At 64.6% G+C, this 20,633-nt stretch overlaps 2 protein-coding genes across 2 annotated transcripts; both read right to left on the bottom strand.

Annotated features, from left to right (window-relative positions):
- Positions 1–2,977: 2,977 nt before the first annotated feature.
- On the bottom strand, positions 2,978–10,357 carry LDBPK_071100 (hypothetical protein, conserved; the record flags this gene model as incomplete). The annotated part of the gene is made up of 1 exon (XM_003858498.1): positions 2,978–10,357. The coding sequence occupies one exon, from the start codon at positions 10,355–10,357 to the stop codon at positions 2,978–2,980; it is 7,380 nt and encodes a 2,459-aa protein (XP_003858546.1).
- A 2,387-nt stretch (positions 10,358–12,744) lies between these two features.
- LDBPK_071090 (hypothetical protein, conserved) lies at positions 12,745–20,091 on the bottom strand (the record flags this gene model as incomplete). Its single annotated transcript, XM_003858497.1, has 1 exon — positions 12,745–20,091. The coding sequence occupies one exon, from the start codon at positions 20,089–20,091 to the stop codon at positions 12,745–12,747; it is 7,347 nt and encodes a 2,448-aa protein (XP_003858545.1).
- Between the last annotated feature and the right edge of the window lie 542 nt (positions 20,092–20,633).

Genomic DNA, 20,633 nt, shown 5'->3' with positions numbered 1-20,633 from the left:
CAGGACGAGCACCGGCGTACCACAGGGTCACGAGGCGTCACGGGAGTACTTTTCGCTTTCTCTTCGGGCGCACCGGCGTCTGTGCTCACGTAGCGCCGCTGCAGACATGTGAACAGGAAATCAGACACCACGAGACAGATGAGCGAGAAAAAGGAGACGGCAGAAGACGTGAATTGGGGGGGGGGGGCATGGCGCGGCGTGGTTACGCTCACCGTCGACGAAGGGCAATGAACAGGCCAGACTCATGGGAGGCTGCATAGCCCGCAGGTGGCGGTGGTGACGATAGCGGCGGCGCTGCACGACGAGGTGCTTTGATGCTATCGTAGGGCCGTGGCGCCGGTGCCTCACTGGCAGTCTGGTGCGACTGCTCGTAGCCCCGGAGGGTACGCCGCAGCTGCTGGTTAATGGCTCGCAGCCGCTCCACCTCCACGTCATGGGCGAGATGCGTGCGGACAGGGGTGGAGAGCGCAGGAGGGTGGCTGGTGCACCACACAACGTCCGTCAGCGTCGCCTGCAGCTGTGTGAAGAGCATGAACAGGTCATCTACCACGCGGTGCAGCCTGAGCGCCGTGACACGCTTCAGCGGCGACTCACGCGCTGAGAGCGGGAAGGCTGAGCAAGCCGCACTCGAGTCGCTACATGGGCACACATTAGCAATCACCTCTGTGGCCGTTGCAGAGGGGTCGCGTAGGGCGCCATCACCCCTACAGCCGACGTCCGCACATCCTGACGGCGTGGCTGCCGACACGCCGGTGACCAGATCGCCCATCCATTGATGCAATCTACGCAGACGTCTAAGCAGCAGCTGCGTCTCTTGCGGCGAGAGTACGTCCGCCTCACCAGAACACCGCAAGCGCGGGTCTGGCCTCGACGATGATATCGTGGTGCGCCGGGACGGCGGAGGGTGGTCGCTCAAATGACGTTGGGTTGCTCTCCGACTTGAAACTCCCGCGGGTGTCGCGTCGCTACACAGAGATGGGTGCGAGTGTGGCCCATCATGGGAAGCTGAGACCGGGTAGCCCAGCCCGTGCCTTCCCGCACTCGCACGCGGTGCCGTCGCGGGCGATGCCAGTCGCGATGGCGGCGACGACGATGCATCCAGCAAAGGGGCGCCATCTTCAGCAGACGGCGGCCCTATTCCCGTTGAGTCATGCGCACAGCGTCCTTCGTTCTCCGCCAAGTCGTCCAGCACATCCCAACAGACTCCCTCCGGCTCCTCATAGTGGCGACGGTAGTGGTCTTGTTCTGTCGGCAACGCCTGCAGCTTTTGCTTCAGTGACAGAATACGTGCCGCTTGCGCCGCGGTCGGTGTCGCTGCCGCCGTAGAGCGCATCGGCCGAGCAGGCGCCGGGCTCCGCAGGCCACGAAAAACGCTGTAGTGCGAGGGAGTCTTCCCCTATTCCATGAAGTCCGTGAAGAGAAAGGGCGTGAGCGTGGGACACACTCCAGACACCACGTTATACGCATGTGAGGGGGGACGGAGGAAGACAAGGAGAGCGGGAAGGCGGCGGGCAGTAACGAGAGGACGTGGGTTGTGCGCAGGCATGCGAGCGCAGCGCCGACGTCAGCACAAGGCGTGCCAGTCCTTCTCTTTCTAAACGCCGGCGCGAAGCCACGAAAGACGCACACAACACGGCGGCGAGCGCGCTTCGTCATCAAAGACGTCTGAGCAGAGAGTGTACACACGGCCAAAACCGGCACACTGCCACGAGTTCCTCACGGCAGCCGGGGCACAGCATGGTGGCAGCGCGCAACGCAGGACGTCACAGATGACAGTCGAGAGCGAAGGAAGGGAGTGGGGATGATAACAGAGAATAATTTGTTGCAGGGAAAGAAAAACTGAGATGCGGCCGTGGGGGAGCGTTGAAGGAAGGACAGTGGGCATGAGAAACAACGGATGAAACCCCCTGGGGGAGGGGTCGATGACACCATGCATGTGATGCGTGAGAGAGGCAGAGGCGAGGCGACGGATCCGCAGGAGTGATGGCTGGAGAGGCGGAGGTAAGACAGAGCGAGGCGGGCACAACGATATGTGCGCAATTGTGCGTTAGCGTGGGTATACACCAGCGCCGTTGTCAGTTCCGCGACATCGCATTGAGCGGCGCAATATGACGATAGGAGGGCATGTTTTCTTCGCATTTCTAGCGTGCCCACTTCTCTGCCGTGCAACGCGAGCTCCACTCAACGCCACCCTCCCCCCCCCCCACACACACACATACTCACCGAGCACAGGCCCCCCACCCAACCATCCGCGTCGTGCGAAGCAGCCGCACACACACGCGAGTTGTAGCACGGCGCCGACTCAGTCACCTGAGCAGGGCCTGGGCCTCACACGCTACCTGCTCACAAACCCCCGCCTCGCGGGTCGCCACCCCTGGCGCATTCCCCACCCCCCACCCCCTCGGGGTGTGACACGCGGGCTCTCCCCGCACCAGTAGGCGGTGCGAAGGCCGAGGGTGACATGCGTCCGAGTCGCGCTGGCAAGCGGCCTATCGCATGGATGGCACGGGCGTGTTCACTGTCGCAGGTCGCTCCGACGCCACGCCGTCCAGGGTCTAACCGCTGGGCACAAGTAGCGGTGCATCGCCCTGGCCTCCCCGGCGTCGTCGGTGCTTGGCCCTGCTACCGCCCACAGGTGGCTCGGCATGGGCAGGAATAGGGGGTCTGCTCGGCTTCCTCCCAGACAGAGAGTGGACACACTGGGCCCTGCGGTGCCACGCGCGGAGAGGGGTGTGTGTGCACCCCCTCCGAAAAACGTCCTCAGCAGATGGAGGAAAGAGACATAGACAGCAATAAAGGAGAAAGCCGGTGCCGGCACCGTGCGAGGCAGTGCCATCGACAGAGACGCCCACCGAGAGAGAGACCCAGACAAGTTCACTGTACCCGAAAGGTGCAAGCGAGAAAGGGGCGTGAAGGAGACAGCTTGTGTGGTACAGTCCGCCTCTTCCTGCATGGTCCCACCCGCCCGTCGCCCCATTCACGCCCGAAGACCTGCTCTAGTGCTGCCTGGCAACTCACAAAACGGACATGCGCTCATGGCAGTGTCATCACGGGAAGCGATGAGGACGGAAGCTGCATCAAACACCGCCCGCAACTCCCGCACGTACTCGGCGCGCGCCTCACCACGGTCATCACAGATCTTGTTGAGATCCACCTCCAGTGCATGTAGCTGCCGCTGGATCCTCGCCAGCACGTCTTCGCAGTTACTCTTCCAGCTCTCCTGCGTGTTCAAGAGCTCATCGCTCATGCGGTTGAGAGACTCGGCGTAGCTGGGTGTGTCCAGCTGCAGCAGCAGTCCATAGGGCATGCGGAGCAGCGTCTCATCCCACGTGTCCAGAACAATCCACAACAGTGGCGCCGCAGAGGCATCATCGGCCGGCCTCTCCGCGTCCGCCATGGCGGAGCGCCACTGCGTCAGCCGCTTCTGCCACGCGCTGCCATCTGCATCGACGGAGCGGTGCGCCGGTGCTGCTGCCGGCGTGGCCGGCGATGCGGCTCCGTCTCGCGCAGCACCCTTTGATTCGGCACCGACCACAGCTTGTGGCGCCGAGGGGGACAATGGGGAGCGAAGGGGCTCCCGCTTCATCACCTCCAGCATCGCGAGCACCTCTGCGGCCACAGCCGATATGGCCGGCTGCGTCGGGGAGGCAAAAAAGGCGAACGCCGCGGCCTTCGCGTTACCGGCGTCATAAACGCGCAGCGTACGGGCACCGCCCTCGACACGCAAGCACGCCTCCTCCCGACTCCACGCGGCCGACATGCTGGACAGCGAAACGCTCAAGCCCAATGCTCCATGCCCACCGCCGCCACCGCCTTTCATGCGTGAACTGCAGTGTGGCGACGTCAACGTTGAGTTGACGCCCTGGATGGAGCGCAGCGACCGGGAAGGCGACGGGGATGCTAGCATTTCGCCGAACACACCGCTGCGCTGGGCGTTGGCAGCCATGCTGGTGTCGGAGAGTTTGTCGCTGCCGCTGGAGCCACGCCGCTTGCAGGCGAGGCGAGTGTAGTAGCGCAGCATCCTGGCAGACCGGTAGCCCACCTCCGCTGCCAAGGACTTCGAGGCGCAGGCGCAAGGGGTGCCGCTCGGACTAGGTGCGGCGGCGTGCTGCTCTGCCGACCCTTTCAGCGTGCTGTCCCGCAAGCCACCGCTAGCACTGGCGCTTGCTCTAGCACTTGTCAGAGGTAGACGTACCGCAGTCGCATAGATCCCGCGATTCGCCTTCGTTGCTGCACTGGATGGCGACGGCGAAGTGTCATCTACCTGCGGCGTCTGCCACGCCGCGGCTCCAGAGTCTTGCCCATCCCCGCTGTCGCAGCGAAAGACTGCGAGGGCGCGCACCTGATCCTCGCACAGAACCGCGCGCAGCTGCGTTATAAACTTTTCGAGATATGGCCGCGACCGCACAACCGACACGAGGTGTGACATTTCTGCGCTCCACTCCTCGAGCCGGGCGTAGAGGTGAGACATCGCGATGGCGGCGTCTTTGCGGCCGCGCACCGCCGTTGTGAAGCTCGACACAATCTCCGCTTGCGCGTCCTTCACCCGCGCCAGCTCTGCACCTACACAGTCCCGCTGCAGTTGCGGCACGGCAGCCACACAAGTGGCGAGCAGGAAGTTGATGATCTCTGTGTTGATCTGCGAGACATGCGCAATGAGCTGATGCTCCATGGCAACGCGCCGCTGCTGCAGTTCCTCGAGACTGAGTCGGGGAGTGCCGTCGCCGTCTGCACGCTCGTCTGCCGCTGGCTCTGAAGACATTCCCCGTGTCCCACGCTCCTGTCCAGGCACGCCACTTACAGGGTCCATGCCGTTCTTAGCTGTTAGTTCCGTGCACGCAACACTCGAAGACGCCGCGGCAGCAACGACCTCCCGTGCAGCGGAAGCGAGAAACGACGGTGACAAGAACGACCGCTGCGATAGTCGTTCATCGCTGCCGCCTTCGACGGACACTCTGTGAGGCGCGGCAGATGGCTCTCTCCGCCTTACAGGTCGCAGCGGTGAGGACTCCTCCACCAGCGAGGCTGCTGAGCCTGCCGCGCTCGTGATGCGGAAGCTGCAGCGGCGGCGGGAGTTGGGCCGCAGTTCCACCTTCGGCATCGGCGTCTCTTCGGCCTCGCTCTTTGTAGTTGTCGGCGTTCGTGCCGCACTGCCTGACGGGGTCAGTCGAACAGCAGAAGTTGTCGGCGTTTTGGTGGCAGGGTTGACCGCTCGCGTGGGCGGTGGCGGCGGCAGCAGCACCGCTGGGGAGGAAGTGCCAGGTCGGGTGCACGACTCGTCGGGTGGGGCGACGTTGAGGTCGTTGAGCATCCGCAGCGGCGTCCTCAGCTGCAGCTGCGAGAGACACACAGCCTCCCGGAGAGCGGCGTAGCGCTGCTCGTACACGGATATGGGCCGTGGCGACTGCGAGAGCTTTCTCTCGAGGGCTGCATCGTAGCCCGTGCGCGAGGGCTGACTTGGCATTCGTGCATCGAAGGCGAAGTACCCTGCGAGGTAGAAGGCGTGGAATCGAAGCGCCGCCCGAGCGAGGCGCTGGTACGCCTCTCGCAGGCCCGGTGAGTCGTACACCAGCAGTGCATCCAGTGGTGCGAAGGGCAGCGTCTGCTGCTGTCGCTGCCCGTGCCCTGGTGCGCCTGTCGCTGGCCACGACGGCGCCGAAACCTTTGAGACGGGCGAGAATGCAGCAGTCGTCGCTGCCGAGGCTGTCGAGATGAACAGTCGACGGAGGTCTCGCAAAAACCGCTGCGCCATTTCTTTGAACCCCGCCTGCAGTCGCACCTCCAGCGCCGCCACGTTCTTGGCCGGACTGGCATCCAAGTGTAACGTGATGCTTCGCTGCACCCCCTGCAGTTTGTGTTGGCAGTGACGACTGTTGTGCCGCAGTCGATTGCGGCGCGACTGCGCGTCTTTAATAATGACCGGCAGCAGCGAGTATAGCTGCCACGACCACATCATCACCGGAAGCGCCGCCCGCCCCACGCGATGCGCGACCGCAGCGTGCTGGAAGTACCGAAGAGCGCTGCTCACGCCCGCGGCACCGCTGGCGCGCCACACCACCTCCTGCGCGTGCTTGCATGCCGCCGCCGCTGCAGCGTCCACGCCTTCGTCACTCACGTCCCCCGTGGCGGGGCCCTCGATGGCGGGGACGGAGCCCGCCGCACCTGAGAGCCGGCGGGCGGCGTCAACACGGGCTTGCTCACCCTCGTCAATCGCACTTGTGGCGGGCCCCATCCCGCCTGCGCAGCTTGCCTGAGAGCAGATGCCAGCGGCTGGTGATGTCAAAGCCGCCCCCGCACTCGTACCGTACTGCGCAGACATCTGCGTCGCAGCGTGGCACTCCAGCAACGGTCTGTACTCCTCCAGCGCCGTCGACAGCGGCTGAACGCTCAAATCCTGTGTCAACAACGTGTAGAAGGCGTCTGAAAACTCCTGCTGACCACCCTCGTCGTCGTGCGGCCGACTCGCACCGTCATTGCGACCACGACGCCACTCGCTTCCGCCAACCAAAGACGTTAGTGTGAGCCGCGAGGTTGACATGAGGGATGCACCGGGCGGCGTCTGCGCCCCGCCAGGGGTGGGGATCGCAGGCAAGCCAGCTGTCACGCACGAAGACTCAAGTGGGGAGACGGAGCAGCCGCTGCGGGGGACGGGCGATGCGGTAGATGCAACGCGCACATCAGCGCCATCGGCTGGAGTGGCGTTGCCCCCCATATCGTCCTCGCCGGCACCACTGGTCGGATGCGCCTGTGACAGCGTCTCCGAAGTCGGCCGCCAGTTGGCGCTCTGCCCGTGTTGCTGCTGCTTCCTACGGAGTCGCTGCCCGTAGACAGCCAGCATCACGTTGCGAGCTCGCGTCGCATCGCGGTAGCTGAAGGTGATGACGCGCCACGGCTGCACCGTGACTCCATAGCGCGTCTTCGCAAACCACAGAAACCGCTGCACTACCCGTTCGTTCATGGCGCCGTCCAAGTCCTCGGCGCTACACCTCGCGTTCGCACGACGCAGGCTCGACGCCGGCGCCTCTTCACTGTCCGGCTTGACAAGGAGGAAGATCGTGCGATCGACAAGGACTTGACGCAGCGGCAGCAGCCAATCCTCGGTCAAGGAAGCTGGCAGCCCCGGCACGACGTGACTATGATGCGGCAAGAGGGAAATGTCGTTGTCGAGGCATCCCGCAGGTTGCATTCGCTTCGATATGAACAACGGGAAGTCGGCAGCCGTGGACATGCGTGCCTTGGAGACTCGCATTCGTGGCGATGAAGCCTCGGGGGAGTGGACCTCGGGCGAGGTCATCGCATCACCATGGCCGCCCCTTCCCCCGGCGGTGTCGATGATAGGTCTAGCGGTGGCCTGCGGGTAGGAGTTGGAGCAGGCCTCCGCATGTCGCTTGTCCCGCCAAGTACGCTGCCCGTCGTTGTCGCCGCCAGCGCACACCATCGGCTGCGGCAGCAGCTCCTCGCCTTCTTGCACGGGAGGGCTACTAGAGTGTATGTGTGCGGTGGAAATGGTGGCGCCGCCGCCGCCGTTGTTCACTGTCAAGAGGCTCGACTTTGCTCCTGTCGCGCCACGGTGCGGTGGCCGCCGCTGCTGGTGTGCTGGCGAGTGCTGCTGCCTGGAGCCGCTGAAGAGACCAAAAAGGACGTCGAGCACCGCCGCCACCTCCTCAAGCGCGCCGTCACCACTGACGGTTACACCGACGCCGCCGGCACTGACACCGAACGGACCGCTCGTGCTGATATGGCTGTGGTGGCCCACCTCTGCCCCTATGACGCGCGCGAGCGCCTCGTATGGTACACAGAGGAAGGCAAAATCGGCAGTGGTGGCCACCGGCGGGGATTGCATGTACGGCGGCGGCTGCGCAACGGACGGCAGCGGCTCGTAGCGCAAGAAGCCGTCCTCGCTCACGCTCAACAGCCAGTGGGGGCCCAGTAGCACCTGCTGCGGCATCTCCGACATCGCGTGGACACCACACGAGTGCTGTGAGTACTCCTGGTACCGAGAGTTGCTCGACCTGCTTTCGCTGCTGCTCCCACGGCTTTCCGGCTCATTCTTCGCCCGCCAACCACCTTGCGCTGCAGAGGTCAGTGAGACGGCTGGGCTTGTGACGACAGACGCCGCGGCAGTGACCTGCAGTGCCGCCTGAGAGCGACCACCGATGTGGTCTGTGTGGAAGAGGTCCCAGGCAGAAAGCTGCAGCTGCATCTGACTGAGTGTCAGCATGCGGCGCCGCACCCGCTGCACAAACCGCATCGCTGGTGGAGTGAAGGAGGAGGCGCGCGAGAGGACGGCGGAGTCCTCGCGAAGGCTGCGGGCTCCGCTGCTCTGCATGCCTGCCCCCACCCGCGACATAAATGGCGTTGGCAGCGTGGTGAAGCGCGCCGTGCCAGGCGGCAGGGAGCTGCCGAGCAGCGACTGGCGGTAGCGATGCAGCTGCTCGCTCACCTCCGTGGACTGCGAAGACGTGCGCGGAAGTGAGTTGATCATGATGGGCGTCGGCGGCGCCGGAGACTCGCCAGCAGGCGAAGGAAAGGCACCAGCGCAGGCATGCCTGCTTCCCGTTCTGCTCCGGAAGCTCGCGACAAGGGCACCGTTGGGGGCCCCAGCCGCGTAGTTATCCGCCCCTGGCAAGACAATGCCCTGAAGTGTTGGCGACGGTAGCGAGACCACCGTGGAAGTAGCAGGTTGCGGCGATGAGGTACGCCATGGAGCACCACTCACCTCCAGTGTGGTGAACCCGGGCAGTGGCGGCGGTGGGGTAGCGGGAAGGTCAGGCATAGTGGAGGAGAGGCTCATGGACCCGGCCGACACGCTCCCGTCACCACCTTCGCTGGCGACTTCCACCGGCGAAGTGGCGTCGCGGGGCACCATCTGCGACGGCGGCTGCGTCCGCGACTCGTAGCTCGGTGCCTCGGCATCCTTCGTCACCGCGCCGGAGGGCGAGCCGCCAGACGTGTGGAGCTCCAGCGATGTCGTCGAGCGCACCCGACGCACGTGGTGGTTTGCCGGCGCTGCGGGCAACGGAGGTGGCGGTGTCGCAACCTGCGGACTGCCGCTGGCGACGCTCGAGGGCGGCGGGTAAGGGGAAAGGGTGCGGTGCGGATGTAGGTTGTGGGCAGTGGGGGCGGCCAGTAGACGCCCTGCAACGCTGCCACCGTCAGCGCACACAGCGGCTGCGCCAGTGCTTGCGGCGCTCATCGTCGTCGTCGTCCCTGTCGCGGGCACCGTGGCAGGCAGCGGCAGCGGGGGGGTGGTCTGTAGAAGGTGAGGTGGAATAGTCGCGTTGTCCCGCGATACCTGCATGCTGCCATGGTGTACGCCACATGCAACGCGCGCATGCATCGTGGGCAGCGTTAGCTGATCAAGCGATGGCGAGTCTGTCATCACCGGACTGTGGCGGTTACTGGCCCCGCTGAGGGACGCGGAGTCGTGCACCGTCGCATGTGTGACGGACATGAGCGTCGGCGCCAACGGTGGGGTGGAGGGGAATCGAAAAGATGGCGCCGACGGCGACGATGGGCAGGAGGCGTCGCCGAAGCCAATGGCGCTGGTCTGCCACAGCCCACTGGCGGAGGCACCGGTGGCGGTGCTCGAGGCCATGGCGTTCGTCCCTGCGCCACCAGCACCCGACTCAAGCCGCGACCACCTACGCGGCACGCTGCTAGACGGTGACGCATGCGGGGAGACGAGCATCCCGGTGCACGGCGTGGGAGGACGGCCGCCACTCGCGCCTCCAACCGCTCCAGAGCAGGTTCCGCACCGCTGCAACGGCGGATCGCGGTGGGCGAGAAAATAGAGCACCGCTTCCATGTCGGGGTACGACGTCCCCGCCACGCACAGGCGCGGAGACACACTTGTATCCGACATGCTCACGGAGGAGATGGACGCACCGGCGGAGGCGCCACCCGTTACGGTGACGACCGCGGCGGGTGGAATGGTGACGACGAGCTGCTCCTGTAGCGCCCTGAGAGCGCTGCGAAGTCGAATAAGCCGTTCTGTGGCGGGCATAAGCGACCTGCTGAGCCGCGCGATCAGCGCAAGCAGCTCTGTCCGTTGTGTTTGCTCATCCGCGACGGCAGTGCCGCCCGCGCGGGGGTCCTGCACCACCGACGGTGGCGTGGGCGGTCTTGCTCGCAGCGGCCGCTCGGGTTGTTGTGTGATGATCAACTGCGACGATGACTTCAGGGACAATGAGTTACAGGGTGCCGCCCCCCTCGCGAGCGCGCCGGCGTACTCCGCGGAGGCACCGACGGTGGATGGAGAGGGTAGCAGCGGTCGGTCATTGGGCGAGGATCGGCCCACGGCAAGGGCTGAGGAGGCAAGTGGAGAAGCGGAAGAGCTCATGATGACGTAAGTCATGCGTTCCCTAGCTGTGTTCTAGCCTGCTGCTGCGATCCTCGCCGGTGCGGCAATGCCGGACCGGCACACGAGAAGCAAGCGAGAGGATAGGTGTATAGAGCGCAACGGATGCACTGCCGAAAAGCAAGAAACGAAAAGGCGAGAAGCGCACCGGCACCGCGCCAGGGACTTCTTGCGCTGACACGTATGTATGTGTGTGTGTGTGTGTGTCTGCCTGCCACGCTCGCTCGCTTGGCGATTTGCCCCCGTGTGAGAGCACGCCAAGGGAAAAAGGAAAAGTTGTGTCGTGGTAGTCTACCATCACTGCGCACACATCTTCAACGTTGCCGTGTTTGCAAGCGCGCGCGTTCACACACAGCGGAAGGGGAGACACGTGTGCTCACGCACGCACGAACGCGCGGAGAAAACGGAGAGCACGACGACAGGAGAATAGTGGGGACGTGGCAGTGATGCTTGAGCCGCGCGCGGAGCGCGAGACGCGCAGACAATGAAAAGGGAGAGAAGCGCACGACAAGAAAGAAGAAAGAGAGGGGGAGAGATTGATATACATGACAACTTGCTATAAGAAAGCGGGTGAGATATGCACAGCAATGTAGGAGGAGACGGGGGCGGCGGCAGGGTATCAGTACATACATCTACAGAAAAAAGGGTTGCAGTGTATCTGCGTGCCTGTGAGCGCGTCAAGGCGTGAGGCAAAAGGAAGGGAAGGGAAGGGGGGAGGGAGGGACAGCCAGCACCACCACGGCCACGAAAACACCAACGTAGGCTGTATCGACTCGATCCCCAAAACGAATTATAGGAACACAGCACAGGAAAGCCAAACAGCGTGATCGAGGGGAGGAGAGCAGACTAGGTGAGCCGCAAAAAAAAAAAGTAAAGACGATGAGAAGAGCGAAACCCCAGCAGGCGCACACAACGGCACGCAGAGAGAGTGGACGGGGCGGGGCGGGTGTGGTCGGTGGCAAAGTGGGCGTACAGGAGAGGGGGAGGAGACACGAACGTGAGGAGGCGAGCGGAGGGGGGGGAGATGATAGACAAAAACATACACGGCGCAGAAAATGAAAAGGAGGAGGAAGGAGGCGGCGGGGGGCGTGCCACAACGCCGGCCGATACCCCTCCACACACGCACACGCACACACACACACACAAGAAAATAACAACGCGAAAAGGGGAGAAGACAACGGCAGCAGCGGCGGTGGCACCAAAACCACCCGGCCCACACGTCGATCAAGCGGGATCGAGCACAAGGCGAATGCCGGCGACGAGCACGTGATCGCGGGAGCACAGGCTCGCCAAGCAATCTTCTTCGGCACAAGAAATTTGAAGACTGATGAAGAGACGGAGGGAGCGAGGGGGAAGCAGGGGAACCCTTTGTTTCTGTTTCGTTCACTTCCTGTATACAAGCCGGAGGAAGGACAGGGGCTGACGAGTGTGACGACGCCCCCCTCCTCCTCCTACACCCACCACCGAGGCTCCCGGCGCGTATGTGGATGTGTACGTATGAAGTGCGTACGTGGGTGTGTGTCGACACACGTGCGCAAGTCCACTGGCGGACTGATCGGTTCGATTGGGTCGGTCGTCGCTGTGCCACAGAGTCGGTGCTCACGGTGCGAAGACGACGAGGTGGCAACGCAAGAGACGTGTGCTTGTGTGCGCGTGGCGAAGTGAGTCGGCAAAGCCGGTGGAAGAGAAGTTTCAGCCCAGCGCTCCTTCTGGGAATACAAAAGGAGAGAGCGGCCGTTGGGTGGGTTGGTGAAGCTGATCTACGCGGCGCCGATAACGCGGAGGTTCGAGCGATATGATTGTGAAGGTATAGGATCCACCGTGCATAGCCAGTGAAATCATCGAGGGTGGGTGAGGAAGGGGAGGGGGGAGGAGTGGTGGCTGGCGCGAGAACATTAGGGACGTAGAAGAAGAGAGTGGAACCGTGTCGCTGCGCACGACTCGCGTGCACGCGTCTCTCTGTGCTTCTTGTGTCACTCTCCCGCACCTGCAAATCGCCGAAGTGGCTCGAGAGGCAGAGGAGACTGAAATCGAAGCACGCAAGCTCTACCAGAGAAATGGGGGAAGGAGGAAGAAGGGTATGTCGTATGGCGACGGGGCCCTTAAAGAGAAGGCATGAGTGCCAAACATGTCCCCGACAGTCAGGCCACACAGACACGCACATATATATAAAGCCATCGTGCTACAGGTCAAGAGAGAGAGAGCAGAGGCAAGCCTGTCAGCGAGAGATGGAGCGGAAGGCCGGCATTAACGAGAGAGGGATGGTGGTATGCAAAACTTTCTTCGTGGTTGCTGCAGCTAAGGCCGCCGCACCGCACCTCATCCGCCCATCTCCTCCTCCCCTTCCTCACACTCACACACACGCACACCTCTACACACTTCACCTATGCGTAGTACCGTGGTGCGAGAAGAAGGTCGGACATCGCATCCACCTCCGCAGGAGTAAAGCGCGACTTGTACACGTGCTCCCACCCCTCGCGGTGCGCATGCCACCATTCCTCGAAGACGCGCTTCGCCACACGGCCGCACTCGGTGTTGCCCTCCCGCGCGCAGCCCGCGAGCTGCACCATCACCTTTGGTACGTAAGAGGACGGTTCACCGGGGTCAGCCAGCACCACCGCGCCGAGCGCTTGCACAAGGGCCACGCGACGACCCACTGATACTGCGCCTACACCACTGCTGGAGGGCGCATCCTCCCGCTGGTGCTCTGACGCCGCAGATGCGGCCGCGGCGGTTTCACGAGGCAGCTGACGCAGCTCCTGAACCAGCCGCTGCACTAGCACGCGTGTCTGCGCCTCGGCCGCAACCTTGGTAAGCACGGCCAACAGGTGGCTACCCTCGGCACGGATGCCAGCGTCACGATGTGCCAATGCAGCAAGGCTCGCGGCAGCGACCTGCTCCATGACGGCAAACCTGCCGATGCGGTGCAGGTTCGGAAAGATGAGCCGACGCAGTGCACGCGTGCACGCCACCTTCGCCCGTCGTGATGTGCCATACGCGACTGAGCCGGTACAGACACTGCAGAGCTGCTCGATCAACTCATGGACACGAGCCTTGGACATCCGAAGAGCCACCAGAGAGGCGAGAGCCGCCTCCACCGCCTCGTGAAGATGCTGCACCTCCGTGAAGGACAGGTCAAGACAGCAGCAGAGCAGCAGCACCATGTCGCGTGCGTGTGCCTCCAGCATGTCCGCCGGGGATTGTTGGAGGCACAGGGCGGTGAAGGTGAGCAGCGCAGCGTCTTGGGAGGTCGGCGATCCAACACCGGCAGACTCAGGTGCCTCACCGCTGCTGATGGCGGCGGCAGCGCGAGTCGCTGACGAGGCCTTCGACAGGCTGTCCTCGCTTTCGGACCCGAGACACACAAGCGGAAGCCGTCCATGGAACACGGTGGTGTTGGCACGCTGCATGAGCGAGACCATCAGCGCATCAGCGGCCGTGCGACAGCCGTTGAACTCAACTCGAAGGTTGCTCTGCAGAGCCGTGAAACCGATCAGCTGCGCTACAGCCATTGCCGCCATCTGCCGCACCTGGTCCGCCGAAGAGAAGCTGAATACCTGCGCGTGCGCTTCGATGAGGGCGACCAGCCGGGGAAGGTTGGCCCCGATGACCGCTGGAGGCACACCGCAGAAGAGGGCGCCGATGAAGGACAAGAGGCGCTGCCGTCGCTGTGACCACGTATCAGCGCCGCTGCTGCGGGCGTCATCAGCGGCGGCGGTCGCGGTCTCCGCGTGGGTCGTACTTCCCAGTTGACCTACCAAGGCATAGACTACCATCCACACTTCCTCGGACGTCAGCGATTCTCCCAGCGTCGTGAAAGCCACAGCCATGACCCGCTGCGCGACGCTGTGCGGCACGGCCGCATGGCTGCAGACGCACGCGACAACGTCAGAGAAGAAGTGCACTGCCCGCGTTCGAAGCTCTGCATCTGTGGGGCCCTTGTGAGCCGAGCTCGGCGCTGCAGTCGGCCGCAGTGGGGCAGTCAGTCGCAGCACGGCCGAGGACACAATCGCGAGAGAGCGAAAGAGGCGATACATCTCATCCTCCTCCACTTCGCTGGCGCCCTCCTTAGCGTCATGCTTGCCGGCGTGCCCTTGTGCATCTCCCTCGCCACCGGTGAGGTGAGTGGGCGGCGTGTCTGCCACGCCACGCTCGGAGGACGACACGGAAGGGCCGTCACAATCGTCTGTGTCCGCAGCGCATGTGCGCTGCTCGTCCCCGCCGCGGGGCTGGTGGGTTTTACCACGACGGCGTCGCCACGTCCGCAGTGCATTATCGGCCCACTCGAGCAGCAGCGAGGCAGCAGAAGAGAACGGCGACGATGCATCATTCGCCGCCGGCTCCTGCGGCAGCGAGGCGAGCAGCTTTACGACCGTGGTTGGAGACGCAACCTGGCGGTCATAATGCACTTGGGAGCACTCGACCGGCAGTGCTAGCAGCCGCAGCACCCACGAATGCGGACTCAGCTGTCGCGCGGTTGCGTCTGCTGCTTGGCAGCTCTCCTCCTCCGCATCCACGACCGTGACGCCGCCACCACCGCCATTCATGCCGCCCAGCAGCGTCGCCAGCCACTGAAGACGGTAAGCGGCAGCGTCAGGCGGCTGCGTGTACGTGATGGCGTCCACAAAGGCGGCGCCGGTGATCGCACTGCAGTGAATAGACGTCGCTTCAGAGCCTGGCTGCACCGGATGCAGGCCCAGCGCGGACGCTGCGCACCTGGGCACCGTGAGGTAACTCAGCGGAAGCACGAGGCCCTTCGTGCCGACGTAGTAGGGCATCAACGGGCATGCCTCCGTCAGTCGTTGCACGCAGTCCTGCGCCGCTGTCACGGCAGCCTCGTGCGCCCGCTGCTCCGTCTCACTCAGCAGCTCCTTCGCTGCGTCTGGTGGAAGTAAGAAGGATGCGGGCACCGCAAGGGCACCGGGAACCGCGCACACCGTCCACGTTGGTTCACGCACGGTGACCGGCAGCGACACAGCCTGTAAGAGGTCAGCTGCCACGCAGCGCAAAACGACGTGGGAAGAGAGGGACAGGCGCGCTAGGTAGCGTACGGCGCGCAGAGAGACCCAGCGACACGGAGACGGCCAGTAGACAAGATGGGCGTACGCCAGAAGTAGCACGGCGCGCGCGGGGTACGTGGCAGCAAGCTCGTAGGCAACCTGCACCAGCTCCTCCGTGAAGGCGGGAGAGCGGGCAGCGCCGGTGATGAGAAGCACTTTGGCCGAGCGCACGCGTTCCGTGAACTGAGGCAGCAGCAGCCCGGCGGTGACGGAGCGCAGCTCTTCCGGGAAGCGAACCAGGAAGCGCAGCGATTCCATGCACGTGGTCGGCGCCTCGAAGAACTCGCGGTTGAGTGCCAGTGACATCAGGAGCGTCTGCACCCCTTCCATTGCACCCTGCAGCGTGTGCAGCCGAAGCGTCGCGGAAGGTGCGACTCCGATGACCGCCGGAGTGCTGCGGGCAAGTGGCTGGCCAGCTCTGCCGTTGCCGTCACCGGGGCTTTCGACCGCCGCCGTGGTGGTCGCAGGCAGCCGCCGCCGCTGCTCCTGTGGACGCAGTGCCGCCTTCGTCACGGCGGTGTCCGACGCTGCAGACGCCACCCCTGCGCGCCACTGGCAGACGATGTCGGCCGCCACGGCGCGCACCCGGCCCTCGAACATCGCAAGCGAGGCGCTGTCGAGGGCGCCGAAGAGGCGCACGTGCACGAGCAGCCGCATCGCACCACCCCAGACGGGCCGCCGCGGCGACAGACACAGGCTCTGCACAACGGACACAACGTCCGAGAACGTCTTCTGCGTCACTGGTAGATGCCCGTGCGCCACCGCCTCCACCTGCAGCTGCAGCGAGCGGTCGACCCAGCACCCCAGCGGTAGACGTCGACGCACCCATGGGCACTGCCTCCCTATGATGCGGCGCAGGTAGTGCGAGAGCGACGCGGCCGGTCGCCACCGCTGCTGAGGCAGCCGCACAATGGAAGACGACAGCCACTGGAGCAGTCGCAGCAGCTCCACCACGGCAGCTTGGCTGTCGTCAGCCGACGTGGGCACCTCCTCGCCGGAAGGCGCGCCAAACCACTCCTTCAACTCCACGCCGCACTGACGCAAGGGAACGACGACGTGCTGGCGCAGCATGGGGAGGCACACGCACCTGCGAAGCACTTCAAAAACCTCCGCCCGCGTGTACGCGGGCCTGCACGACGCTGGGAGCAGCGGGGCGCCGGTGGGGCGCCACGGCACGTGTGGATCCACGTCCCACCACGGCACGCCGCGCGTCTGCTGCGGGTCCGCTGCCGTCGCGGTCGGCGTCGGCTCGATAAACACCCACTCGCATGCGCAGAGGAGTCGCTGCATCCAGTGCAGCGTCCCTTCCAGAACGCTGTGCCGCGTCACAGCCGCGGCACTCTCGCACAAGACAGCATCAGCGCCGCTGCTTGGTGCTGCGGTGGCGGTGGAGGCGGCCGCGAAGAACTGCGCGTGAAGCGAAATGTCACCATCGCTTGAAACCGCCACTGTCGCCCCTGCTGCGGCGGTATTGAGGACGGCGCCACCGCTCACCTCCTCAATCACGTGCACGCAGTCTTGGAGGGACGCGTTGAAGAGATCCACCGCCACCTGCACATCCTCTGCGCCCGGCCACTCTACGTACACCCGCGCCTCAGTTGCCGTGCCGATCCTTGACAACGGCAGTTCAGTAGCAGAACCCGGTACACGAGTAGAGCCCGGGGCCGTCGCCGTCGCCTGCCGCTGCTGCAGTCGAAGCTGCTCGCCGCTTGAGATGCGAAGATGGGTCTCGGAACGTTCCCGCGGCCGCATCAGCGATGCCATGAGCGCCTCCATGACTTGGGCGCCAGCGGTGCGGCGCTTCTTACTGGTCAGAATGCGAAGCTGCAGTTGCACGCCGCGCCAGATCGATGTGGCGTGCGCGCGTGCGAGCGAGCGGTCGCCCAGGTCGGCGACGCAGGCCGCTAGCAGCGGTGCCGCCCACTCCACCTCGGCGTCTCGCGCAGACGTGTCAAGCAGGACTCGGAGCCAGTGCTTCTGTGCCCAGGCCCATGCCTCAGCCGGCGCGCAGGCAGCAACCATGCGCACCAGCCCGGCCATGCGAGCACCGTGATCACGGCTTTGCGCCTCTCGCAACACCTCGCGCGTCACCATCGAGAGAGCCGTCGACGGCAGAGTCCGCAGAAATGCGCGAACCATCACCTCGGCGTTTGGAAAGTGGCCGTCCTTCACGTCGGCGTTGGCAGCAAAGAGCGGAAGCACACGCGCCACGTAGGCCTTCGCAAAGGCGTCCACCTCGTCGACGGTGCCGAACACCTCCTCCGCTCCGGCATAGCTCGTCGCGACCGCCACGAGCGAGAGGACAGGCAGCGCACTCACCACGTCGCTCGGATTCACGAACGTGAGCATCGACGGCAGCGTCTCCCGCAGGAAGGCAAGCAGAGTAGCGCTGCTCGTGTTGGAGGGCAGCAGCGACGCGGCCTCTGCATCTACCAGGATGGTGGGCACGGCGCCAGTGAGAAGCCGTGTCGAGACAGCACGCTGCGCCGCCACCTCCGTGGGGCTGCGTAGGCCCGTCCGCACACAATTCAGAAAGTCTGGCAGCACCGTGGCAGGCGACAGCCGCAGCAGCGCCCACAACAGCGGCTGCGCCTGCCGCGCCCGTGCCTGAAACGCCGCCACAGCATGCGGAAGAAGCAGAGAGACAAACCGCTCCGCCGTGGCGGGACCCCAGCGGCGCGCTGCCTGCGCCGCGGTCGATTCAGCAGCAGCATCGTCGGGAGGTGCGCTGGCTTGCGTGTCAGGCCCCTCTACGACTGCCGCGCCGCGTGACGCCTGGCGCTTGGGTGCTGCCCTCTTCTCATTGGGAGCGCAGCGACGAACTGCCTCGCGCGCCAGTGAGCTGTAGCAGTCGCACACGCGATCGGCTGCACTGCCTTTCGTGCACGGCATGCCAGGACGCACCAGCACACTAGTGGCGTGGAGCCACCGCTCCAAATGGCGCCAGAGCGGTGAGTCGCCGGTGTCCGGGAAGCCGTTCAGCAGGCGCACGTACGGTGCCGCTGTCCAGCTGATTGCGCGCGAGCTCGCCTCCGGGCCGCCACGCGCAGTGTTCAAGCCTGTTGGCGAGTTGGCCTCATGACCTCCCTTACGCATGAGATGCGACACGGCGGCCGCCGATGTCGCGGAAGCGCCTGGAAGTCCGGCGCCGCTCCCTGCCGGCAGCTGTAGCGCCTGCAGCCACGCGGTGAAGAGAGGCTCCGCAAATGCGTCCATGCCAGCCACTCCGGGATGCGCGCGTGCAAGCGACCCGGCGAAGGTCATGACGGCCTTCTCCCATGTGAGGTAAAAGCCCCGCGCCGACGCTTTCGACTTCCTCCCTTTGGCACCGCTCGGCGCCACCGCAGGCGAGGGACGACTTGGCGGTTGCCACGTGGCCGTCTCCACCAGCAGGAAGCGCAGGATCTGCTTTGCCCGTGCCGTCAGCTGCGGCGGCGCGGCTGCCGCCGTGGTGGATGCGAGCTCACCCTCCTGCTGTATGTGAGGCCCGCGGTTGTTCTCCCCTGTCGAGGTAATGGCCTCGTTCTCGATAGCGCCATGCGTTACGACCACATCTGTTTTCGGCTGGCAGAGGTGACGGTACGGCACGAGTCGTACAAACAGGGACAGCGCAGCAACGCCGTCCTCCGTCGGCGCGAGTTGGCCGGCTACGAGGCCCCAGAGGCCGTCCACGGCGGCAGCGCTAAAGTGAGGCGACGCGCGACGGCACAGCGACGGCAGCGAGGTGACGATGGCGGTGAGTGTGGAGCGCCACGAGGGCAACTCAGCGTTCCGCTTGTCTCGAGCGCTCAGGCAGAGTGCCGCCAGCGGCTGCCACGGCAGCGTGAAGGTTGATCTGAGAGCTGCCTCCACATTCGCGTCGGAGGACGCCTTATCAGGGCTCGGTGGTCGGCACGCAGCGTAAAAGCAGCGCACGACCGCTCGCCAGCACTCAATATCCGCCTCGATGAGGGGCCAGTGCGTCGCCCAGGCGTAGAGAAGCGGCACCACCGACGCCTGAAGGCGTAGCGGAAGCACGTAGGCACCAAAGCAGCCGTGTGGCGCGGACAGCACCCCGTGAAGTCGCACACTCAGGTACGACAAGTGACGCGTCAGCGTCGACCAGGGGACGGTGGCGCCGCTGTCACACCCCGCAGCGCGGCGCAGCTCCGCCAACGACGGGTGCGAGGGGTACGCCACGTTCTCGCATGAGTACAAGGCCGCTTCGAACAAGTCAGCTCGCGGCCCCAGCTCCGGGGCGGCGCTGTGGGGGTGAGTTGCCTCGCTGCCCCTCGCGTCCTTTTCGACTGTTGCCGCGTACTCGTCAAACACCGTAGCGGGCACGTGATTCGTCCACGCCTTTGGCGTGCCGAACGCCTCCAGTTCCGCACACAGCTGGACAAGCAGAGGCCCGTCCGCGGATCGCTGATGGGACATGAGCGCTGGAGGAATGCATTGGTCGATGTACCGATGAATGCGCTCCCTCGGCTCCAGCCGCCCGACGTCCTCCACGCGGCCGGCAACGCCATCCGCCGCCGGTCTGTCCTCCTCGGTGCAATGGCAAGGCGTCGCAGCGTTGGCGTTCGCTTCGTCTGTCACCGAATTCGCCGCATCGCTGTCATCGCTCCACCACAAGGCCGCGTGGTCGTTGCTGTCGCCATCAGATGACGACCACGAACGCGAAGAGGACATTGGGCACCGTGGGGAAAGGGGCGGAGGCCAGAGAGACGGACAAGGACGGGTGCGACCACAGCAGAAAACTACACGAAAAGCTCACACAACGCGCGAAGAGGAGCTCAACAGCCTGACGCGGCCACGTATCCACGCGTACGCACAGGGCAGCAGTGTGCAAGGGGGCCAGGAGGCGTCCGATAAAGATTACTCGATGACTTGTCTGTGAGGTTGTAAGAGCTGGCTCTCAAGCCGCCACCAGGCTCACGCACGCAGTGTGCTGCAGTGCCCCTTCCTTGATAGCTCTTCGGAACCAATGGTGCGCTGCGGTGCCTGAGCGACAGAGAAGCCGGGATTAGACAGCGACGAAAGACGGTCGTCTCCCCGCCTCCTTCGCCTCCACTCCTCGCTGCCCGTTGTATAGTCGAACACGCGCTCCGAGCAGGCAGCGTCGATGAGAGAAACGAAGGGAGTTCAGCGTGGTGGGCAGATGCGCTGAGGGTAACAGAGGGGCTATGATACGAGAAAGGGGATGCGGGGGAGGCTCTGTGGCAGTCCGGTCT

The sequence above is a fragment of the Leishmania donovani genome, chromosome 7 (genome assembly GCF_000227135.1).
Source record: "Leishmania donovani BPK282A1 complete genome, chromosome 7".
Taxonomy (NCBI): domain Eukaryota; phylum Euglenozoa; class Kinetoplastea; order Trypanosomatida; family Trypanosomatidae; genus Leishmania; species Leishmania donovani.
Note: the sequence above shows the minus strand (reverse complement) of the source record. Positions and strands in the feature narration are given on the sequence as shown.